The sequence below is a fragment of the Spermophilus citellus genome (assembly GCF_964194105.1).
Source record: "Spermophilus citellus genome assembly, chromosome: 8".
Lineage (NCBI taxonomy): Eukaryota > Metazoa > Chordata > Mammalia > Rodentia > Sciuridae > Spermophilus > Spermophilus citellus.
In genome coordinates, this window is record NC_138189.1 from 96,476,036 (window position 1) to 96,494,836 (window position 18,801).

The 18,801-nt window shown below is 35.9% G+C and overlaps 1 protein-coding gene and 1 long non-coding RNA gene across 6 annotated transcripts in view; one reads left to right on the forward strand and one right to left on the reverse strand.

The window, feature by feature from the left end:
- Positions 1-18,323, forward strand: part of LOC308654153 — a 78,894-nt gene extending 60,571 nt beyond the window's left edge. For all 5 annotated transcript variants that reach the window (XR_014023185.1, XR_014023186.1, XR_014023187.1 and 2 more), the window contains 4 exons: positions 870-955; positions 3,808-3,878; positions 6,112-6,188; positions 17,806-18,323. This is a non-coding gene — a long non-coding RNA (uncharacterized lncRNA). The remainder of the gene's footprint in view (positions 1-869; positions 956-3,807; positions 3,879-6,111; positions 6,189-17,805) is intronic.
- The window catches only part of ENPEP (glutamyl aminopeptidase), an 88,946-nt gene that overhangs the window by 34,867 nt on the left and 35,278 nt on the right, over positions 1-18,801 (reverse strand). Inside the window, exons 5-10 of the mRNA XM_081303182.1 lie at positions 17,028-17,182; positions 16,253-16,366; positions 12,700-12,834; positions 9,910-9,975; positions 4,982-5,047; positions 4,689-4,837 (exon numbers count right to left, since the gene is read on the reverse strand). Of these exons, the coding sequence (XP_081159308.1) occupies positions 4,689-4,837; positions 4,982-5,047; positions 9,910-9,975; positions 12,700-12,834; positions 16,253-16,366; positions 17,028-17,182 (685 nt within the window). The remainder of the gene's footprint in view (positions 1-4,688; positions 4,838-4,981; positions 5,048-9,909; positions 9,976-12,699; positions 12,835-16,252; positions 16,367-17,027; positions 17,183-18,801) is intronic.

Below are 18,801 nucleotides of genomic sequence, written 5' to 3' on the forward strand. Positions count from 1 at the left end.
GTATACTGATTTTTGATAAATGGTCACCAAAAATCATGCTTCTATGAATCCAAATGAAATAAAAATAGTATCTGAAAGTAGGAATTCAAGACAAATATTAGAGAAAAATGGGTTAAGATAGTTTCATACTCTTAAGTTTCATGAATAAAATTCAAAGATATATTGTAATTTATTGTAGAAAGTGATTTTATTCTTGATATATTTAGCTCACTTGGTAATAATTTTTTTGTTTTGTTTTGTTTTTGTGGAGAGGAATTTATAGCCAAAGAGTAGTTAAAATCCAATCAACACTGGTTGACTGTCTTTGGTTTAACAAGTCAGTGGACACGAGACAGGAGGAAACAATTATTGAGGAACTTTCACAATGGAACTTATTTTGCAAGAGAGAATGTTTTGTTTTTTGTTTTTTTCCAGTGCAAGGGATCGAACCCAGGGCCTCACCCATGTTAGGCAAATGCTCTACCACTGAGTTTCATCTCCAGCCCAACAAGTTTTCTTTCTTTCTTTTTTCCCCCCAAATATCTAAAGACTGTAGAAGTATTTAATACAACTAATCTAATTTACTAGAACATGAAACAATAACTACAAAAGAAATAGTTCATAGTTTACAGAACCATCACAGAAACTGTTCTGTTGACTTTTGTCATTGAATTATCACCTGAAAGAAAGTCAAATCTACATTTCAATCATGTATCATGAAGAGGAAAGAGTGAAAAATAAAGAGGTTTTCTCAATTTTAATCTTTCCCTTTTGAAATAAAAAGTAAAGAAGTGTACACATACACTCCCTGAGCGTCTTCATATTGGTGTAGGGAATGGTATTATCCTTGTGCTGGTGTGAACTATTGATTTTCAGAATTTGTGTTACAGGAAGACACCCAGCTTCTTGGAACCTCATAGTCTGTGACAGAGCTGAGCTCCTGAGGTTCCCGCTCAGGCTGATAATGGCCTGCCAGGTGAGTGCCTCAGGCTTTTCCAGCCAGCATCTTAGAAAAAGTTAATTTCATACTTCTGAGTGCTCTCCATTCTCTCCTACCTTGGACAGTAAAGTGTTTTGGCAATTTTAATTTTTTTAAATACCCGAGTGTGCTGTTAGTGTGACTGAATTCTCAAAGTCCTGAATTGAAAATAGAAAACAGGTTGTGGTTTATGGATCGTAAAATGTGTCTATAAAGATCTTTCAGTTCTGTAGAAATGTGGCTATGACCATTGTCTTACAAGATGAGCACAATAGTCTAAAAAGAAGTTGTTCTCTGCAAATTCATCTGATTAAGTCATTTGCATATTATTTGTTTATTTACTGTAGTACTGGGGATTGAACCCAGGGGCACTCACCACTGAAGGACACCCTCAGTCCTTTTATTTATTTATTTATTTTTAATTTTGGGACGGGGTCTCTCTTGCACAAGCTGGCCTCAAACTTGTGATCCTCCTTCCTCAGTTGGAAATTATAGGTGTGCACCACTGTACCCGGCTGTTGTTTATTTTTTAATTGAAAATGTTGAACTGAAATCTTTGGAATATCTACCACAACTTCCAGCCACAGCCACCCTCCTACTCTGGGCCCATCAATCCCAGTTGTCACATGAGTCATTCACTGCAATGTCATCTTACTTGGCCTCCCTGATTCCACACATGTCCCCATAGTGTAGCGAGAGAGGAACTTGGAAAAACGCAAATCTTGCCAATTCTCTCCTTAAAATCCTTGAATCTGCACATTGTTGTCCAAAATCTTTCATGTGGCCTGCATACCTGTCCCTGCCTTTCTCCCCACCTTTGTCTCCCACCACTTTTCCAGTTGCTCTGCTTCCAGTCTCTTGGAGCCAGACTGCCTTCTGTTCAGATCAAGGCTCTATCATTTACTGTGCGTGTGAATAACCTTGAATAAGTTAATCTCTCTCTCTGCCTCGTTGTCCTCAACTGTTCTCATCAAACACATCTAAAGTGCTTAAAATAGTGCTGGCTACTTAGTCAAGGCTTAGTAAATGTTACACATTATATGCACAAAACTCCTTTTAAAACCTTTGAGGACTTCCTCCATATTATAGTTTGTTTTACTCCCTTTGCACCAATTTGCTCACCTTCAATATCTCATCCTGGTAAACAGATGTTTTCTGTGACCTCACCCCCGCCATCTCCATCTCCCATCCCTCTCTCCCAATTAATTCAGGCTCAGCCAATCAGTGGGCATGTATGACAAGAGAGAATAATTACCAAGAAACTTTCCCAAAGAAATCTTGTTTCACAAGAGAGAAATATTTTTAAATTTTAATATCAAACAGCTCCAACACTATTATAAAGTTAGTGAATGTAATTTGCTAGAACATACAATAGTAACTATGAAGGAACTGGTTCATAGTTATTAAACACTTTCCAAAATACTTTCTTCATAGCTTAAGATTCTCATTCTTCATGTTATTCTAATTGCTACTAACTAATTGAGCTCACTTATACAGGAATTATAAAATAATGCCAATGAAATCATTAAGAAAGAGAGCAGGAGGACGATTCTCTTCAGTGAGAATCAGGCAATGGAGATTGCAGACCACCTGGGTGAGCATGAGTTCAAATCCTCTTTACCCCAAGTAAATATTTCAAAGTTGCAAGAAGGGACAATAAAAATTGGAACTGGATGAAACCGGAACAATGTCCGGGGACCAGTGATAGGCTATGCAGCTCCTGTTCACCTAGTAACCTACCTAGGAGGGACTCAGCATGGTGAGCTGGCCAGGATGATATCCCCAAAATGTTGTATACAGTTTGGGTGTCCTGAGAGTCTGATTTTTACCTTTCAGTTGGAGGGGTGCTTGGCACCCCAGAAATGTATACAAAATAAGTTATGCAGAAATGCTCATATCATCAAGACTTTGTACAAGTTGAACTTGTGCAAATGGAATGAGTTTTGAGATCACTGGCTATGCTGTACATGCTGTATCAACTTTTACAGTCTTTGGAACATTTTTAAAAAACCTAGCACATCAGAGAACACAACACATTGGATTTGTAATATTAATTAAAATATTTAGAAAACCTGAACTCAGTATCCATGTTTCAATTGCCTAGAAAAATCTTGCTTGGTAAAGTTGAGGATTTGATTTTTAACATGATGAAAAAATGTCACTCTAATTTGATAAACTGTATTTGTATTTTAAATTGTTAATTTCTAAAAATATATCAAATAATTTAAAAAAAAAAGATTTATAAACCTTTAGGTGTTTGTATTTGGAAATTAGAAAATAATTTCATGAAATTGTAACTGGTAGTGTTTAGAAGAATTTGATTCTAAGTTTTTATAAATGCTATACGCAAAAGAATTTGATTAAGTTCTTAAGTGCTGCATAAATGCTCAAGAGAATTAAATTTATGAAATTTGTACATAAACTCATCATTAATCACAAACTAGGAAACTGTTGAATAACCACAGTTTCCTTCCCATCTTCCCCACCACCACAGGAACGCCCCCCACCCCAAGGCCAGCACCTTATTCAGCGTCTCCTTTTTTATTTTTATTTTTTAAAATATTTATTCTTTAGTTGTAGGTGGACACAATACCTTTATTTAATTTTTATGCGGTGCTGAGGATCAAACTCAGTGCCCCACCCATGCTAGGCGAGTGCTTTTCCTCTGAGCCACTACCTCAGTCCCTAGCATCACTACCTCAGTCCCTAGCATCTTGCTTCATGAAGTTTTTACCACTTTCCTAACTGTTAAGCAGGGACAGTCCCTGGAGGGCTGCTGCTTAACAATCAGCTCTCAGAGGACAAAACAGCATTTGCCCATTTTCACATGATGCTCCCACTATTTCCAGGGTTGAGCTACCAGAACAGCAGCACGGACAACATGACGTCACCAATCTGGGAAGAGACCTGTCACCACTGAGTAAGTACCCCACACTCTCTTCCATTTTTTCTCCCTTTTCCACCTCCTCTTTTCTGTCAGGTATTTTTTTTTTTTTCTGATTATAATGGTAAGATAGGTTATATTTCCAATGTATTCTGCCACCATAACAACACCGTTACATGTTATCCATTGGTTGATTATAAAAGTTGAAAGCCAATAAATAACACTTATGAAAAAGGTCAATGCTATAGTCTGGGAGTCCTAATGAAATGGAAATGCTTAGCTCTCCTCCACTGTTTTGGTTTACTTCTTTAGTAAACAGCCCTCTGTACTCTTGCCCCAGGGTCACAACCAGATTTCTTAGAGTTCTGTGTAGAGAAAGGACTGGTAGTGGATAGAGAAAGTGGAAGAGCACAAGTCCTACTTCTAGACGTCATAAAAATTGTCCTACTTTCAGCTTGGCTTCTCACTCCTGCTGTGCATTCTTCATCCTGACATTGAGCCCTGACCCTGTCTAGGGACAGGGAGGTCCCTTTACTATCATCTAGCTGCATTTTCCTCAGTTGGTTTTCTGTCAGTATTTCTCCTTCTGTTTTTATTTCACAAAATTCTATGATGAATGTAGTCCCACCCATTTATTTTCCTTACTCTTAAGGGTTTATTGATTTTAGTACATTCATTTCTCCACTCACTCATACCTTGGGAAGAGCAGTGTGTGCTCAGTCCACCATTTTGAACCTGGAGATTACCTGGCTATTTGAACACATTGATCATGTAGTGGAGAGCAGTATCTAAGCAAATGACGGGTATTTCTGCCAAATTTCTACTTTTTTTTCTGAAATGAATTACCCAAAATCTGAAGGTGGCTGGGAAGGATCAGCTCTTGAGTCCAGCAGAAAACGCTTCTGTGTGACGCTGGTTTTATTCACATGTAGCACAGGGTAACCCATCTGTCTAGTCCAGGTGTCCATTACTTCTCTCACCGGCTTCTCACTTGCCTAAGATTAAAAAAAAAAAATAGAGATAGATTAATTAATTTACAAACAAGGGAAGATAAAGAATAGAACAGTCAGGTAAAGAAGTGATTAGTAAGTCTTCTGTAAGTCAGAACAAGGAATACTTAGGGGTGTACCCCTCCTTACCTCTTCCAGTGCTTCCCAAAAATCTGAAGTCTTTGCATTCCTGAATTGGAATTTCTCCAAGTAAATCTGTATGGGAAAGATGACAAGTACTTTGGAAGTCAGTGCTGCCTTTTCAAAGTTCTGTAACATGATTTGAAGCCCTACTCACAACTGCTCAATTCTGCCTCTATAACACAAAAGCAACCATAGGCCATGTATAAATGAATGAGCATAGCTTTTTTCAAAAAAAACCACATATATATGCACACTCATATTTGAATTCTATGTAATTTTCATGTTATGAAATATTCTATTTTGATTTTTTTAACCATTCTCAAATGTAGAAAGCCTTTTCACTTCACAAAACTTACAAAGTTGGGTGGTAGGCTGGATTTGAACAGTAGTTTGCTGACCTCTGCTCTAAGGAAATAAATGTATAGTCTTTTTAACAATCACAATAATAATGATGATGGATGGAGTGAGGAAATTATTAAATTTAAAGAATAAATCTTTATTCTTCAAATATTAACAAAATATGAATCTTTAAATACAAGGCTCCCTCTCTGGGCTGTTCTGTTCCCAAAACCTTTTTCTGTATATGAATTTTCAGATCTAATGTGATAGAGCCCCAAAGAAAATTCCCAGTCTTCTCATCCCATATCTGGACACTGCTTCAGGTTCTGCAGGAAACTTTCTGAAGTTTCTTCTGTCCTGCTGCATCACTCCTGTTACTTTCTAGAATTATTTCCCATTTAAAATGCAGACGTCTAAGCCTGACATGGTAGTTGCATGCTTCTACTCCCAGAGACTTGGGAGGCTGAGACAGGAGGATTGCAAGTTTGAGGCCAGCCTTACAATTTAGCAAAGTCCTGAGCAACTTAGTGAGACCCTTTTTCAAATAAAGAAAAAGAAAGAAAGGAAGAAAGGAAGGGTTGGGAATATGACTCAGTGGTTAAGCACACTGGGTTTAATTCCCAATACCACTCCCCCCCCAAAAAAAAAACCCTTAAAATGAAGAAATCTTAGATATAAATAGAAACTTCTTTTTAAAAAAATTTTTTTTTTTTTCCAGAGCTGGGATTGAACCCAGGGTACCCTGTTCTACCACTGAACCACATCCTCAGTACTTTTTATTTTTTATTTTGAAACAGGATCTCTCTAAGTTGCCTAGAATGGCCTCAAATTCAGGATCCTCCTGCCTCCACTTCCTGAGTCTCTGGGATTACAGGTGGGTGCCACAGAATCTCTGACTCCTTAGGCATTCTTCATAGTTAACTTAGCGCATATCATTTTCCCTCTTAAGTTGCTGTAAATTTTCAGTAGGTGCTGTACCTAAGTCACATTATCTTCTAAACTCCTCTCCAATCCAAGCACAGAGAGATTAAATAAGATCTGTGGGACCCCAGGAAGCCTGGGGGAGCACTGAGGCCCATTTGGAACACTGACTTCTTTAAATTCTTTTGATTAATTCACTTCTCAGCACTACCACCAGAGGGCAGGCAAAGGAAGAGAGAAGAAACTATCATTTTTAGGTATTGATTCCAGAGTATTGCACTAATCATTCATTATATCTTTAAAAAAAAGTGGAATACTTGGTATGATACTACTTGGTATGTCAATGTGTTAATGACAATTTATATTGACGAGTATCTTCTTAAAATTAATTTAGGTTTTATTTGTATACTCACAAGGTCTTGAGCTTAGAAACAGGCAATCTTGGATCTAGAAGGGACTTTAAAATTACTTAGTACATTGCCCACATTTTTTAGATGAAGAAAACCACTCTGTTTAACTACCTGAGTGCCTACAAAGGTGAAGAGATTTGCCTAAGATTACTATGAAGAGAATTCTGAATCATGGATCAGCATGTGTGGATTTCATCATGGTGGTGGTTATTTTTATAATTGCAATTCATTGCTTCTCTGGAACTAGAGGCTGAATGGAAATTTATATAACACTATATGAAAAGGTGTTAATTTTTATTTTGCTTAGATGACTGCTTTTGAATATTCTGTTTGAAGAACTTTCCTTCTTCACCACAAATAATCACCATGTAGTCATTCCAGCTAAAGTTATGCAACAACCTAGGTCACAGTTCCTCATAAGATGACATTCGTGAGCACAGAAGGAAAGGAACGGTGTTTCTATTGCTAGTATTCCCAAAAGGAAAAACACATGAGCACATTTTCCAGCTCAGCATTCCTGTCTTACCAGGGATACTATTAATACTTCAAGAAAAATAAAGGACAAAGTATCTCTCATTTCTTTTCCATAACCACATAATGTTACTAATGACCCATGGTCTATTATTTTTAATAGACAAATTTTAATGATTTATCTATCAAAAATAATGAATGACTTTGCTTTTATTCCCCACACCATCTAAATATTTTGTTGCCTGAGGTTGGATTTGGGGGGGCGTGATAAGCATGAAAGAGAACAGATATCTGCCATTAACAGATTCATCACCACCAGGTTAACTAATGCAGCCACTTCTGACAGAGAATCAGTATCTGTAAGGAAAAGAGCAGTAACTCCAGTCTGACAGACTGTGGGACTTCTGGGCAACAATCATAGTGTGGTGACTGCAATTCAAGGAGTCTATTTTTCAGGTGCCCGAACTATGTGAAAGAATGTCCCAGCTGGTCTGAGAGCTTACTGAATGTGGAACATATTGATCATATGCTATTTTTAGATATTAGCTTTTATTTGAGAGAAAAAGATAAATATTTTAGTGGTTCTTTTTATAAATTCATTTCATAGCACTATAATGGTATGAAAAATTAATATCTATTCATGCCAGTTAGGTTTTAGAACTACATGTGATCATAGTTAGGGTAAAGGAAGATTTTAAGTTGAGAAATATTAGTTTGGGGCAACTTTAGGTTAAAGGAAATGTGTATTATTGAATTATTAGTTCAGCTAAATTTGTTTTTAAGGACTTTTTTTGGCCCTTCTCTAAATAAGTGAATAAAAAAGATCAGCTCTAAAGTCAGTCTTTGAATTCAGCTCTGAAGATACCAAGGATGTGTGACTTATTAGTGAAAATTTGATTTAGAATGAAAACTAATTCAAATGCAATTTTAACTCAATTTTCGAAAATGAAATTTCTTTTTTATTTCTGTGTTCCACAATGTTATTTATTATACACTATTCATTCATTCATTCAACAAACACCTTCTGGATCACCTAGTATGTGTAACATTTTCTACTAGGCATTGGAGTATATGTAAAGATGTAGAAGAGAAAGTTCCTCCATAGGGTGCTCACAATGAGGGAAGATGAGATAAAATTTGAGTCTGAGCCAGGCATGGTGGTGCAGGCCTGTAATCCCAGCAGTTCAGGAGGCCAAGGCAGGAGAATCGCAAGTTCAAAGCCAGCCTCAGCAATTTAGTGAGGCCCTAAGCAACTTAGCAAGACCCTGTCACATAATTAAAAAATAAAAAGGCCCAGGGATGTGGCTCAGTGATTAAATGCCCCCCACCCCCAGGTTAAAAAAAAAAAATTTGAGTTTGATGGAAAAGTTACAAGATGTTATCATGTGCATATAAGCTCACACGTACAGCTTCTCCCTTTGCATCTCACGTCCACACAGAATATTTTATTAATGAACAAAGGAGTAAAATATAGTAGTGCACTCCCTAAATATTTCCTAAATCTTAGTTTTATTTGTTACTTTAATAGTCACTTGGGAATCTTAATATTGGTCTGGAGGGGCCTGCTTCCTTTTGAGCATCATAGGATTAAGTGCCTTGTGAAAAGAGAAGGCCATAGTGAGAGCTTTAGGAATGGAGCCATTGTCCTGGGGAATCACATCCCCAAAAGGAACTGGTCCTCCATGTGCGAGTTACTGGGGGCTCTGCACCAACCTGTCTTCTGCTTCTGCTTTATGGGTTGGATGTCCACACTGATCCCTCTAATTACCTGGGTTATCATAGTAAGGAGTTTGGAGAAGGAAGAGGTAGAAACAGGTTTCCTTTTCTAGGCTGGGAGGGGACCAATCTGCAGATAGGGCAGTTATGGGGACACATTATAATGGCTTTAATAATACATATTATAAAACACCAACCCTGAGACATTTGGATAAAGGTCTGCAAGAAAAACAAAACTGAAACCAGATCATCCACTGGAAAATATGCTTAAGTGGGATGTGTGAAAAATTTAAATTTAGAAAAATTTTTAAATTTTCTCTTTTTGAAAGGAAGCTGGTCTTCTTTATTTATTGATTCCATCATAAAAATGATATTTAAATTAATTACTTTCCAATCCAGTCATAAAGAAAAAGTCTTATTCTCACTGTAAAGGGAAGACCCTTACAGATAGATTTAAATTTTCATATCATATTACCATTGAATGATTGTGTTCCCCTGAAATTCGTATGCTGAACCCAATTCTCAATGTGATGGTATTTAGAAACGGGGCCTTTGTAAGGTATTCATAGTTAGATGAGGTACTGAGGGTGAGACCCTATTGATGATATTAGTGTTCTTACAAAAGACACCACAGTGCTTCTTCTTTGTCATGTAAAGCCACTGCAAGAAGGTGGCCATCTGCAAGACAGGAAGAGGACCCTCACCAGAATTGAATTGGCCAGAATCTTGATTCTTGGACTTTCATCCTCCAAAACTGAGAGAAAATAAATTTCTGTTGTTTGAGCCATCAAGACTAATTTGCTATGGAAGCCAGAGCTGGCTAGAACACATATAAAGTGTATCAAAGATAACTAAGCTGTTTAAACTCCTCCATGAAACTGCTGGAACTTGATAATTTAGATACAATATAGGCATTTAACTGGATGTAAAATAACCTTTTATCTTTTGCTGTACTGTCTATCCCTGAGTAAGGAAAATGAAAAAGGAATTATCCTTAATGAGCAACATTTCTTAACATTCATCAGTCACAGGTCAGTGTAGCTTACTTTCGATACCACTTAAAGTAATAAATCATACCTGACATCCTCTTCGAAATTTATCTGGTGTTATCCAGTCTTCAAGCATTCTAAGAATAGAAGCTCCCTATGATGGGAAAAGAAGTGACAAATAAAACTAATAAATATTATATAGAGAAATATCAGTTATCACTACTGTGGCTGATATTTCAATATTATATTTGTGAGATTATTTCTTGAAGATTGTTCTATTAAATTATATGGTTATAGATTTTAGGATAAAAATTCCATTTAGTACACCCTATTATCTATGTTTCTAAAATAACCAAAAGGTAAAGTAATTGCTAAATGAAATGGCCATCACTTCGGTGACTTACCGTTCCAATGATTATTGCACTTCTCCAAATGAACCAGCAGATGGAGCTTTGTAAATGAAAGAAACTGTCAAAAGATCAGGGGCTTTGATGAATGAAGAAAGAGTTCAGTGTAATATTCTCACAAATTATAAAATGTATCTCCATGCAGGAAAAAAATATTGTACTTATCAGAGGGACATAGAGAGTTGAAGATTTATCTGATCAATTTAATATGAATAGTATATAATTTAGATTTTAAAAAACTTCCTCTGTAAAAGTAGTTTGTCTATGTGGTTTTTTCTTTTTTCTGAACAATCTGATGAATACCTGTTTTCTACTTTCCTTTCATATGTTATAAGATTTATATTAAGATGCACTATTTATAAGATTTTTAAATAAACTTTTGAGTAACTGACCAGAAAAACATTGCCTCCCCTACTTAGTAATTTTTACCATAATTTAGCAAGCATTTTAAATTGTTTTCAGACATAGTAAGAAAGCTATTATATGTCATAGAAACATATTTATTTCTGACCTAATATCGTAAGTCCTGGGTATACTTAGGACTCTGGGTGTTTGAAACTTGTTCTAACTTCTCCCATGGGAGTTAATGAAATAGACTGTTAAGTAAATAAGAAATTTTCATTTGAACAGAAAGATAAAAAGAATCATTGATAATATGAAGGAAAAAGAATTAAAGAAGACTAAAAAAGACACCATGGGAATAATATGAGAAGGAAAGCCAAAACATATGATGCTATAAATTTCAAATACTAAAACATAGTTTTTTTTCACTTAAGTCAAGTTTAATAAGTATTTATTTCAATAATTATGATATAAATAAATAAAACTATATTTTAGGCATCACTTAAAATAACAAATGCTGGTCATGATGATGCATGCTTATAATCCCAGTGGCTCAGGAGGCTGAGGCAGGAGGATCATGAGTTCAAAGCCAGACTCAGCAATTTATCAAGGTCCTAAGCAACTTAGTGAGATCCAATCTCAAAATAAAACATAAAAAGGTCTTGGGGGGGGGGGCTGGGGTTTTGGCTCAGTGGTAGAGCTCTCACCTAGCATGAGCAAGGCACTGGGTTTGATCCTTAGCACCACATAAAAATAAATAAAATAAAGGTATTGTGCCCAACTACAACTAAAAATACATATATATGTATTTTTTATAAGGTCTTGGATGTGACTCAGTGGTTCAGCACCCCTGGGTTCAATCCTTGGTACAAAAAACCAATGCCTCCCCCCAAAATACCCAAACCAAACTGTATTACTTTGCAGTAATTTTTGAGTAACTTAATGTAGTGGGTAAACTACAAGAAACCAGAGTGGAAAATTACAAAAATAAAGTTTTAAATGATGTGACATATAGGAATGGGATATGTCTGAAGGAGAAACTGCAGGAGCTGTTGTGGGAGAGAACAGGTGGCACAAAACTTTGGCTTATAGATTTTCAGCAGTGTTTCATAAAAGTTTTATTGGATAAGAATTCCTCATTTATAAAATGCTAATAAGTCATCTTTAAATTTTATCTAAAAATGGATAAGAATATTTCCTTCTAACTGATTTAGATTTAAGTTTACTGGGAGCATTAAAGGATTCTACTAGAAAAAGTGCCCACATATATGGGATTCCTCACTGACAGACCACATAGCAGAAAAGTAAGATATACTGTCTTTAAAACAATTTTAAATTTGATGTTTAAAGACTAAATATTTGGGGCTGGGATTGTGGCTCAGTGCTAGAGCACTCCCCTACGATGCATGGGGCACTGGGTTTGATCCTCAGCACCACATAAATGTAAAACAGAGATATTGTGTCCACCTAAAACTAAAAATAAATATTAAAAAAAAAAAGACTAAATGTTTGCTGGGCATGGTGGCACATGCCTGTAATCCCAGAGGCTCAGGAGGCTGAGGCAGAAGAATCGTGAGTTCAAAGCCAGCCTCAGCAACTTAGCAAAACCGTATCTCAAAATCAAATATAAAAAAGGGCTGAGGTGGGCTGGGGTTGTGGCTCAGAGGTAGAGAGCTCGCCTAGTATATGTGAGGCACTGGGTTTGATCCTCTGCACCACATAAGGTAAAATAGACATTGTGTTCACCTATTACTAAAAAATAAATATATATTTTTTTAAAGGCTGAGAATGTCTCTCAGTGGTTAAGTGCCCCTGGATTCAATTCCTGATTAAAAAAAAAAAAAAAAAAAGACTAAATGTTCAATTATCAGAATGAAAGCAGGAAGCAGGTACAAGCACAAATGAAAAGAGAAAAATTCAAACACTGAATTAAAAAATCCTGTGGCAATGCCCAGTTATCATTATCTTGATCCTTAGGCAACCAGATTATAAAATGTAACTGTTAAACTACTACTAATTATAAGAATTAGAGCCCACTTGGTTTAATACCATTCTTACCATTTTTAGCCTCTACTTGAAAGAAAAGTCAGTAAACAGGAAGATTTCAAAGCAATGCCACAGTTCCCCACCTTGCTATAGGATATTCCATCAAAAACAGATGTTATTTCATCAGGGGTTGTCACGGTTACGACTATTGGGTGTGAAGACATTAAAGAATCTTCCTCTTGTACAGGTAATACATCTTCAAGTAATATCTGGTCACGCTGAAATGACAGAGCGAGCCAAAGAAATAGAGCACTTCCTTTAGACTGGTGCACATTTTGTAATACCATATATAATAAAAGCTGAGAGAAAATTAATATAAATGACTCAAATTATTTGAAACAAACAGTAGGCCTTCAAATCAGTCATATTTTGCACTGATTGATCTGTACTGATTTCATTCCCTTCTTCAATTTATAACTGCTTTGACTTCATTCTCCTATAAACAGGCCAAAAAGACAAAAATGGGTATGAATTCTGTTCTGCCACTTCTATGTGACTTTTGGACTATTCCAAACTTTTTAAGCCCCATAGCCACATCTGTGCAATGGGAGCAGTGACATTATTTCATGAGTTTGTTCTGAGAATTAAGTAGCATGTCAATCTACTGAAGCTGAGGTTCAGTTTTTATTTCCTGTGAATTTGTCCTTGGAATTTGGATGACTCATAATTAATAAAAAAGAACTAGCTTATTCTTCAGTTCTTATGATCACTTCTCATTTCGTGTTTCTCAGCAAAACAGAGTGGTCGAGAGGCCTAAGAATATAGCCCAACTTCATTGGTTCTAAGCTGTCTTTAAGAAAGTTCCCTCCCTCACTAGACAGGGGTAATAATGGCATCTCCTTTGTGGACTTGTGCACAGGATTGAAGATATAATTCATGGTAAGCACTTGATATAGATCCTGGCATGAAAGGAAAACCTAACACCTTAGCTGCTATTATGATTTTATTTCTTAAAGAATAAGAATCTGAAATTTAACTTTGTTAAGTCATTAGTAATTTAAAAATCAGAAACTTTATTGAGCCTACTTAATTTAAAATATTTCCCAAAGGGAAGCATGGCATATTTGTTGACATTTTCCAACTTTATGGTGTCTATTTACAATAGGCAAGGTACTGCTGTCAAATGATGACTGCTAGTCAAGATAATTTTGACTTGGATTTTGATTTTTGTACATATAGGCAGTCTGCATAGAGAGAATCCTATTCTCAGTATCTGGAAATTGGACTGCAGTCTTAGCTTCAATATCTATTGTCTATGTGAAAGCTCAAGTGAACTTCCTGGCCCTCAGAGTTTTCACTGATGAAAGAAGGTTCTACAATGCAACTCAAGACTACACTGAGCTTTCATCTCACTCCAGTCAGAATGGCAGTCAAGAATACAAACAAAAACAAAAATACAAACAACAGTAAATTCTGGAGAGGATATGGAGAAAACAGAACACTTTTATGCTGTTGGTGGGATTGTAAATAAGTATAACCACTATGGAAATCAGTATGGAGGTTTCTCAAAAGACTAGGCATGGAACCACCATAGACTCAGATACAGCACTCCACAGTATTCATTCCAAAGAATTGAAGTCATCATACTATAGTGATACATGCATACTCATGTTTATAGCAGCACAATTTACAATAGCCAAGTATCATGAAATCAGCCTAAGTATCTATCAACAGATGACTGGTTAAAGAAAATGTGGTATATATACACAAGGAAGTTTATTCAGCTATACAGAATGAAAGTATGTCATCTACATAAATATGAAGGAAACCTGAGAACATTATGTTAAATGAAAAAAGCCAAATTCAGAAGGTCAAGGGTCACATGTCTTCTCTCATATGTGTAAATTAGAGGGGAAAAGGGAAAGGAAATGTGGAAGGGTTGTGGTTCAAGAAATTTGAAGGGAAATCAGTAGAGTAGAGGAAAGGGATTGGTGGAGGAGGGAGGGAGGGAAAGTGGAAATGCTGGGGAACAATATTGGCCAAATTACACTGTTACATTGTGTACATGTACAGATATGTAACAATGAATCCCACAATCACGTACAACTATAATGCACCAATAAAAATATGGAAAACAAGAAAAAGAAAGCTTTGATTAAAAAAAAAAACAAAGAAATAAGGCTTCACTATTGTGATACCATAAAGTTCTCTCACAAAACATTTCTCTTTATCTGACCCCTTCACCAACAAGACTTTGAATTAGGAACTCATTAAGGGCTTAGAATACATTTTATTTATTTTGGGGTCCTCTCTAGTTTTCCTAAATGAAGAATGAATGAATGGATGAAGGAACAGATAAACTGTGAATATATTATACAGTATGATTAATTTTTTTTTTGCAATTTCAAGAACTGCATACCAAATCTTTCTGGAATTTTATCAATGTTCTTGAAACACTGAAACTAAAGTATCAGACACTATTAAAACATAATTTCTTATAACAGTTTGATATAAGAAGGGTATCGGATTCCTTTGAAAGAAGGCTGAAATGATTTTCTTATTTATGTAGTTTATTTTCAATAAGTTATAAAATCATACATTTTCAGTGTAGATGAGTGGTTCTTATCTACTCCAGGAAATTTTTTGTCCTCAGGTGCCATTTGAAAGTATATGAGGACATTTTTGGTTGTCACAACTGGGGCAAGATGGGTTCAAGAATTATCTTGTCCCTGATGTCAACAGTTCCATGGATAAAAAATCATGATATAGATTAAAATTTTAAAGAAGCAATAATTGCAAATTAGATTTTTTACTTTTTTAAAGCAGGTTAGGGAAATGGCAAGGGTTTCAGGCATTTATATTTATAGTTCTTCCCAGTAGAGGGCAGTGTTCTACATCGAACACAATCTCCTAATTCTCTACTCCCACATTTATATCTCTGTGGACACACATTCATAGGTACAATCAGAATAAGAATACTAAGACCATCTAAATATAAATACAAAGTACAGCTAAGTTTTCTAAAACAAACAAACAAAAAATCTATAGAGTTTACATGGGTATTTTTTTTTTCCAGGTCCCTCAGGGGTACACTTTATGCTAATAGTCAATATATGTATATTTTGGAAGCTTTTAAGCTTCTAAGATAGAGAACAATGTCCTTATTGAACACTGAAGAGAGAACTAAGGAGAGCTTATGTAACTTGCTCAAGGTCACATTTCTGTCATGAATCTAAGAAATGATGTGTCTGAGATTTGAACTTGTAGCTAACTACTAAGTTTATTCTTTTATCTCTTCACCACACTATTAGAGCACCCTGTCTAAGGTAAATAGTTTACAAAATAAGACAGACATTTTTCAAAGGGTTAGCACGTAGATATTTCTTGAACATTGGGTTGGCATTTTCTATGCTGGCTGTCTTTTTATTTTTTTTTTCCTGCCTCAACATGTATTTTTAAGTGATTCTCCAAAGATATCCCCAAGGACATCTCTCAGGGATATCTGATGTGGTGGTCAGTTGCCTTGTAGGGACCAGGCATTGGCTTTAAGCATAGTTCTCTGGAAGCCAGATGGCTCCACCCTATTCTCACAATGAACTTCCCAAAGCACATTACCCTTGGATCCTGACACTGGCCCGTTATTGTGCTTTGTATAATGAAAAGAAGAGATCTGGAATGCATGTGCTCTGGGCTCACCATTTGCCACTCTTTTTCTGCATAGTCTACTCCCAGGAATTCAAAGAAAGAAGCAAATCCTTCATTCAGCCACAAGTCTTCCCACCAGTCCATGGTTACAATATTTCCAAACCACTGAAATGATAAGCAATAAACATAGAGTTCAATTCTTCTTATGGTAGAAGAGACTAGAAAATTTCAAAAAAGTTATTTATCCATCTAAATTTCGACACTGTGACAGAGAAGTGGCAAGCACTGTATTTATTTCCTGCTTTACTTATGCTGATCTTTAAATGATATTAAATTCTTCCTTGCCTTATTACCTTTATTTAGATATTACTGAGAATCTAAAAAGTTATAGGAAGGCCTGTGTATTTACCAATGGCAAAATATTTTTTTTTAAATTTCTTTATGGTTAAATACGTATTAGCACTAAGAATGGTCTCCATGCAGGATGTTCTGAATCAGCTATTTTTTATTTGCTAAGTCATAGATAATTTGAATTATTCCTATGGTTTTAAGTCTGTTTCAAAAGCAAGTTGAGCCACGTGCAGTGGCGCATGCCTATAATCCCAACGGCTTGGGAAGCTGAGACAGGAGGATTGTGGGTTCAAAGCCAGCCTCAGCAATGGCGAGGCGCTAAGCAACTCAGTAAGACCCTGTCTCTAAATAAAATACAAAACAGGGCTGGGCTGGGAATGTGGCTCAGTGGTTGAGTGCCCCTGAGTTCAATCCCTAGTAACCGGGAAAAAAAAAAAAAAAGAAAGTTGACTTGATGCCAATATCCCATGCACACCTGATGCACAAGTTCGTGGGAAATCACAGTGGCCACCCTCTGTTGGTTGGATGAGGCTGATTCCTGAGGGTCATAAAGCAGGTTTGTTTCTCTGTAAGTGACAAGTCCCCAGTTCTCCATGGCACCAGTGCCAAAGTCTGGAATAGCGATTTTATCTATGGAAAAAGAAAGACTCCAGTGAGAAATGCATTCTTTCCATTTGTTCATAGCATTTCTTACCAAATTCAGTTCTTTGGATGAATGTTTTGTAAAAATCTAAAAATAATTTCTTAGAGTGAGAAACAGTAATGGTTTATTCAAACATTTTGGTCTTAAAACTTCCAGGGAGTTTTTCCTTTTGGCTCTAAGATAGCAATGCATCTTTTTTTTTTTTTCCTAAAAAGAAGAATACTCATGCCTTCTTTTTTCAAGGCTTTATAATTTTATGTCTTTTGTTACTCTCTATATGTACTTTCTTTATATTAGGTTTCTCCCCCCTCCATGATTTTCACTTATTTTATGAAAAGTATCTGTTTTGAAGATAAGCTGTGAAGAGAAAGAGAATAGAGAGTTTTCAAATCAGGACTGAGAAATAAAGAGTGGCTAAGGACACAGAAATAAATCTCTAACCAAGAATAAAGAATAATAGAGAAGACGAAACTTCCTTTCCCCTTTAATTCTATACAGTTTGAGGTCCACCTGATTCTCCACCAATCTAATAGCTTACTATCTACTTAGGTGTATTAAATAAGTTGGAGAATCATGGAATTGGTTATATTCTCTCTTCCTTCTCTTCCAGGTCTAAAGTGTGGGATTTTGTGAGGAGTTCCTATTCTTTATGTTTGCTGAGGCTGATAGTAGACCTAATACCTGGCAAAAGGAGGAAGCCTTGAGCAGCTAAACCCCCACATAGAAAATGCTCAGTTGATTAGTGGAAAATACAGATTCCCTGGTCAATGAACCATAATCAGCATGTAATTTTTTCATTACATAGAATTTAAATGAGGGACAAAAGTGGAAATAAACTGAAGTTTTCATCTAATATGTAAGAAAAGCCCTTTCTTGTTATATTGTATACAGGTGCAGATATGACGACGAATCTCACTGTTATGTATGATTATGATGCACCAATAAAAAAATCCTGAAAAACAAACAAGACAAAGAAAAGCCCTTTATTTCTGGTTAAAATAAAGATTTCTAAAGCATAAAGCTTTTCAAAAAGGGATATATCTTAAGTGGAGGTCAAGTTATAGTAGTAGTTTACTTTTTAGGTTTTATTGTTTTGTCATAAGAATATCCCTGAAAGGATGGAGCAGTATCTCCACCAAGTGCTGATATTTTTCAAAATATTGTGAAGTGTAATTTGCATGTTATCACTGAATAAATTTTTTTGGTAATATCATGTCTGGTTGAGTATTGGAATTATAATTAAATAGCACTATAATTATAATTAAATAGCACTAATACGTTAAACTTTTGGAGTGTAATGAGTGTAGAAGTTACTTCTATGATGCAGTTAATTCTTAAAGGGTTAAAAATGTTCATAAAAGAGTATAAAGAAGGAGCAAGAGAGAGGGAGGAAGAAAGGAGAAGAGCCAGAGAAATTCACCAGAGTTCCACTTCCCAGGTTACATCTGGGCAGTACAAGTGAGATAAAGGGTGTGTGTGTGGGGAGGGGGGGGAATCCTTTGAATTCAGGTGCTTCATATTTTATTAATTATTTTTCTGATTTGGATGAAAATTTGCTTCTCTTTTTGTCTCCTTCTGTAATCACTGTTAAGCAATAAAAAAAAAA